The sequence below is a fragment of the Dermacentor variabilis genome, chromosome 7, assembly GCF_050947875.1.
Source record: "Dermacentor variabilis isolate Ectoservices chromosome 7, ASM5094787v1, whole genome shotgun sequence".
Lineage (NCBI taxonomy): Eukaryota > Metazoa > Arthropoda > Arachnida > Ixodida > Ixodidae > Dermacentor > Dermacentor variabilis.
In genome coordinates, this window is record NC_134574.1 from 135,453,713 (window position 1) to 135,459,712 (window position 6,000).

A 6,000-nucleotide genomic window follows, 5' to 3' on the forward strand; every position below is an offset into this window, starting at 1 on the left:
CATTGGCTACGATCTACACGACAACAGTAAGCATACACGCACACGGGTTGCTTGCGGCACATTCAACCGTCCGACTGTAGGGATAGTGCTTGCCTTCGTCACACACAGCAGTCTGGTAAAAGCAACAACCAGCAGCGCAAGCAGATTGGACAGTGTGTCCCACGTGTTTGCACCGACAGTCAGCGTTGAATATGAGCAACTTGCATTGCGAAGCAATCGGGTGACACAAGCATCTGCTGCCACAGCCAACAAAGCGACACGGAGCGCCCGGAATTTTAGCGTTACCGCCTTTCCAAGCTGCATGTTTCTTTTTGTTCTTTTGCATGACACTAATGTGTAATTCACACTTGGTCCCCCACATTCTCTATATATGGGCATGGTCGATTTTGGGACATCACCATTTTGCAGCCACTTTTGCAGGCCTTTCCACACATGTGGATATCAACTTCATACACTTAGAACCATGTAATTATGTATGAGAGTCTCCGTTGATGCCAAATTATGGCCGAGGAAGGCCACAAGCAAAATTTGCACATGGCAGCAGCAGGAAAGGACGGAACGGGGAGCACCAACCACGGTGCGTGTAAGTTCGCAGTCTATGTCACTGTGCGGACTATAGGAGCAGGTTCTTGCCTCGAGAGACTGTTTCCCAGTGCAATTGACCAGGCCCCCACATATGAGAAACGTAACACGGTGACAAGTACCAAGTCAGACAGCAGCGCAACCCGATTCTGCAATGAATCACTTCAATGTAGCTTGCACAAAATCACAGGCTATCGAGCAAGAATAGCAATCTTGAATGAAACTAGGAATTCAATATGGGAATGAGAAAGCTTGCAAGCATTGAAAGCCAAAAACATTAACAAAAGTTAAATGCTACATAGCACGCAGTGTAAAGGTTAATGCAAGACACACGCCAATGCCGCATCAGCTATTTCAGGAGAGGAATTGCACATGGCAACATACACTAAAAGTACTGCTACAGATATGTTATGCTTTTAGACAGTGACTGGTATTAAGTATGAGCAAAGAATCGGTTGACCTTTAATGTTTGGATGAGGAATAGGAATGATCTCTAACAAAAATGTGGAATGAAAAAAGCTTGCATTTATTGAAACAAAATTATAGTTGGCACGAATTGGCAAGGCCAGGAAGCTCACTAAGGAAGGGCAAGCTGACAGAACACTCTTAGCCAGCGTCGTCTGTGCTTGTTCAGAGGTTGAAGGTGCATCTGAAGACAAATAATTTTTGTTGTGGATGTACCTGGATGACTCAGCCAATATCCGTGCTGGTGGAATGATGGCGTAGGCTCTTTTCACTCTTGAAACAGTCGTCCGTAGACTTGATATCTCATCCAAATAATTCTGGAATGGCTTCTTTGTTCGTGGTCTTGCGAATTCAGCTCCAGCCCCTTCCTGTTCGTGTAGATGGGGGCTCCCTTGATGACCAAGATGTACTTGGCACATACTCTGTTGAGGCACAGCAATGGCACATGAGATACAGCAGAGATTATACAAACTCATGTAGTGTTTTCTTTCATATTAGAACCAATTATGCTGAACTGTAAACATGATCAAACGTTCATATCATCTGCTACAAACAAATCACATGTAACTCAAGAGTAGCAAGCCAATACAGCATATATCAAGCATATTTATTTCTGAACCAGGTTTTGTTTACGTTGTAGTAGCAGCCAAAGTCCACACAATGACCTTGTTGTTGCAGACAGCAGCTTCTATTTAGTGCATGGAGTGTGTTGCTTTATACTGGTGCCATCCTCATTACTGCATGTCTGGAACAGAAATTTTGACTGCGTCAGAAATTGCATAAGCACAATTTTGCTATATAAAATGCGAAAAGGTGCGACATATACATTGCTATGGTTTGTGACTACAGAACACATGCAAATGTACACTGTTTGTTCTAGGGTGCTTAAGCAGCATGGTAAATAAATATGGTTATTCTCCGTAAAATTGATGTCTGCGTAACTACAATGCATGCCAACAGCTTAAGTATTATTAAGATCACAAATAAGAACATTTGTGCGCTCGCACAAGCAAATAGATGAAAGACATGAAGCTATTAGAAACGATGCATTCTTTTTGTGCACGAACGTGATGCACCGCTTCACTACTGCAAAAATAAATGTCCTGAGGTAAGCCAAACTGAACAGCAAGAACATTTGGAACCAACAGGTACGAAATATGGGTGAATTATCATGTGTGCAACTGTTTAATACATTAAATTCAGTACTTTAGCTTCAGTTTATCAAAATGTTATTCGGTTCTGTGAACAAAAGAAATTGCTGGCGGACTCGAAAAATATATATATTGATAAGGCAACTCAGTCACTTATGGCTACGGCTGCAACGAGATGAAAAATGTGACGCGCGTTCTGATATCGCTTTCTCTTTCGTGAATGTGTGTATAATGGTGGCTTCGTAACTGAAAGTTTATTTCGGAAACAACAAGGGAGGGTCCTGACTGCCCACATGTAATGCAGCATATAGTTCGTTGACTTGCCTCCGCCTGTAAGTTAACGAGACGAATAAATTACATAGCGATTGAAGCATAGCGATTACATAGCGATTGAATTAATGAAGCGGCATGTTTCTGCAGGAAATAATAAAATGAGTCCGGTTATTTATCAGGTTATAATAAAAAAATTGACAACATTTTTTCAGCATAGAAAGAAAATTCACATCATAAAAGTGGGAAATGATGCGCAATACCGAAATTTAATATGCCATGTTTGCATCTCCGTTTATGTATTTCTGATATCACTGCATCCGCTCTAAATGATAGAAAACGTTGATATCTATATGACACTCTTTTGAGTACTCCTCACAATTAGTTATACTAAATTTACATTAAATGAGAATTGTTCTATTCCTTCAAACAAGTCTCTAGCACAGGCACTGAAATAATTATTCTAAAATCACAGAAATGAACCAGCAGGCATAACTCTATAATGGCACTGTATAATCCGTGCTAATTCAGACAGTGTCAAATCTCACCTCGCCTTTTTTTCACGTCGCAAAAGTTACAGACACGGCGTCTGATGATACGCAATCAGCGACATTGAAGCAATGCCATCATACTCAACAACTGGAAGAATATTATCAGACCTTGAAGGCATGCACCTGTGAGGGTGGTCGTAAGCCTCTCACTGAAATAAATTGCCAATTCTACCTTTACTCTTATGTACCCATGTTTTGCACAACATAGAACAACAATACCCCTAAATATACAGAAACAATCAAGCCCTGCATCGGGTGAACAGCCATATTGCGATGCCCTAATTGCGCACACTTCCCAAACACAAAGCAGGTTATCGAACACGTGATCTTTAAACCAGAAACCACGCACACCTGACGCTTAATAACTCAAGGTACAAAGGGAGTGTTGATAGCGCAATTGCATGTGACTGTGACAGATATCGTCTTATGACATTGGAAAGGCTAGTAACCGCTCTGTCACCGGCCTCTCCACAAACAATACAATATCCAATGAGCATTTGCACAGTCATTCGACTTGCGTTCGCATGGTTAAGGGCTCCGCCGCCACCACCATCGCCACAGCCGTGACGTCCCTCTAGTTATGGTGCAATGCGGCTCAGGCGTCGGGAGTTAGAAGGCCTGTCGAGGCGCGAAAAGCGTGCAGTCCGTTGGCCGGCAAAAATGAGCAAGCCAAACGTACGCACCCACCCACTGCGCAACAGTAACTCTGCAGCGCAGCCAGTGCAGCATTCTGCTGGGCATCACTCACGTCGTCATTGTTCGCACACACACTAGCTTTCCTGCTGTTGAGCTGTGAGCATAATCACAGAGTGGTGCGTTACAATTGTCTGTTCTGAACGGAAAGTGTGCTTCAAAGTTGAAAATCTCACACTTTTTTATGGTCTTATCTCTTACATCATTAAGTTGCGGCTGCAACGTCGGTGGTGCCTCTCGTAATCACTCCAACGTTGTGAGACGCCTAAAAGGGGTCAGAGCTGCGTTACTGCGGCTCTACGGAAGTTGCCCCGCTTGCTGTGTCGCGCCAACATCTCTCATTCGGTTGGGAAACAGCGCCAAGCACACGAGTGGAGGCAACGACGCTTAGGGCAGGACGTGTTCCGCTGAGTGTCTTAGGGGTGTTGACTCGCGCCATAGTCATTCCCGCGAATTCTAAGAACACTGTCTCAGGAGCTTCAGGACGACGTGAAGCCTTCCCATCGCTTTCATTCGTTTGCTTTTTGAGCGAAACTACCCAAGTTTCTAATACCGGGAACAAAGTCTTTGAAAACGGGAATGTTCAACTTTAACCATGAGGTACCATCCTGTAATTGCCATGGCACAACATCCCGCTGGCTTGGCTCCACACGTTACACCCATGTCAGTAAGGACACCGATGTCGACGCCCCTCTTTAAAAATTTCGCACACCGTGCCTAGGTAAGATAAAGTATATATGCATGCCTGAGATGAGCTAGGGTAGCTCATATATACTAAATAATATACGAGGGATCAAAATGTCCCCGATGTTGTAGCGTCAAGCTTTCGTTACCAAGACGTCCTGTGATGGCGTGGATGACGACCTCTGTAAGGATAAAAAAGTCTGTAATTATAGAAGAAAGAAATATCGCGGTGCCCAAAATGAGCTCACATATGTTTTCCATCTTTTTCAGATGCCACGTCTTAGGCGGACTATGCATGACTTCAGGAAACAAGCCAGCATAAACTGGTGGCACGTAATGAGATATTTCCAGACAGCTCTGACGGGCAACGTTTCTTTCTTAGATTTAATACGCATATCGCCAAGCAAAAAATAAATTTCTTACAAATCAAATTTGTCGCTGCTTCCGATGCAGTTGCTGCAGTTTCTGTGGTTGCCTGCCACACCACGTACACGGCAGGATGGAGGCGACACGAGACACTTGTTTAAACCCCACCGCGTCGAAAGTGCACAATGCCCTTTGGAGCTCCATGGGCATCGTCGCATTAGCCTCTTGACAACTCTAATTTTCCGTGATCCCCTTCAAAGGTATTCTAGAAACTGCAGCCCTTGCCTTTCTACTAACCTGCGAGTCCAAAGGGGACGTAGATAGAATTTTAGAGAGGAGTAGGTAGAAGACTCAGTTCACATACAAGAGGAACGGGAGGTAGGTGGCATGAGAAGGCAGGCAAACCATGCTATTATACGACAGTGGTTCCGAGAAAACAGGATAAACTGAAGTTCAAGGTACGATAAAGTACGTTTCTGCTATTTCTGAAAAATAAGCTTGAAAGAGCGTAGGTTAGGGCGTGTTGGTATTCCATAACTGAGGTTTTTAGCGCATGAAAAGGGACGAGAGGCAGAGGCAAGACGCGGACACAGCGCTAACTTCCAACAATTGTTTTATTCCACGAAGTGGTACATATATATATATAGGTAACAGACGACAGCTGTACCGCTTCGTGGAATATAACAATTGTTGGAAGTTAGCGCTGTATCCGCGTCTTGCCTCTGTCTCTCGTCCCTTTTCGTGCGCTAAAAACCTCAGTTATGAAAAATAAGCATCATGCAAATATGGCAAGCGGACAAGTTCCGCAGGGCGTGTGGAAGCAGAGTCGCATTAATTAAAGTGCACCCCAGGGTCCAGACGACACTACGGGAGCGGTCACACGTAAAATCAACAGCTCCGTGCCTGCCGCGGTAGCTTTGCTGCTATTTTAATGCTCGAGGTGGCGGATTTGATCGCGACCGCGGCAGCAGCATTTCTACGAGGCCGAAATAAAAAAACGCACGTGCACTTAGATATTGGGACAAGTTAAATAACACCATGGTGTCAAATTAATCTGGAGTGCGCAATTATTGAGCGTCTGATAATCCGACTGCTGTTTTGGCACATACAGCCCCATAATCCAGCTCAAAGTGACTGTTCTGGCCACAATGTGAGGTGCTATGTGGGGCAATGATAAATCTCAACCCTCTCAGAGGTTATGAAATGTGGCGAAAAAGAAGGCCTCAAGCAAACACCTC

The 6,000-nt window shown here is 44.2% G+C and overlaps 1 protein-coding gene across 4 annotated transcripts in view; it reads left to right on the top strand.

Moving 5' to 3' along the window:
- LOC142587153 (amblin-like) overlaps positions 1-4,821 on the top strand; it is a 39,190-nt gene extending 34,369 nt beyond the window's left edge. For all 4 annotated transcript variants that reach the window (XM_075698043.1, XM_075698044.1, XM_075698042.1 and 1 more), the window contains one exon: positions 4,667-4,821. In XM_075698043.1, the coding sequence (XP_075554158.1) occupies positions 4,667-4,680 (14 nt within the window). In that variant the 3' untranslated portion in view covers positions 4,681-4,821. The remainder of the gene's footprint in view (positions 1-4,666) is intronic.
- Positions 4,822-6,000: the final 1,179 nt, after the last annotated feature.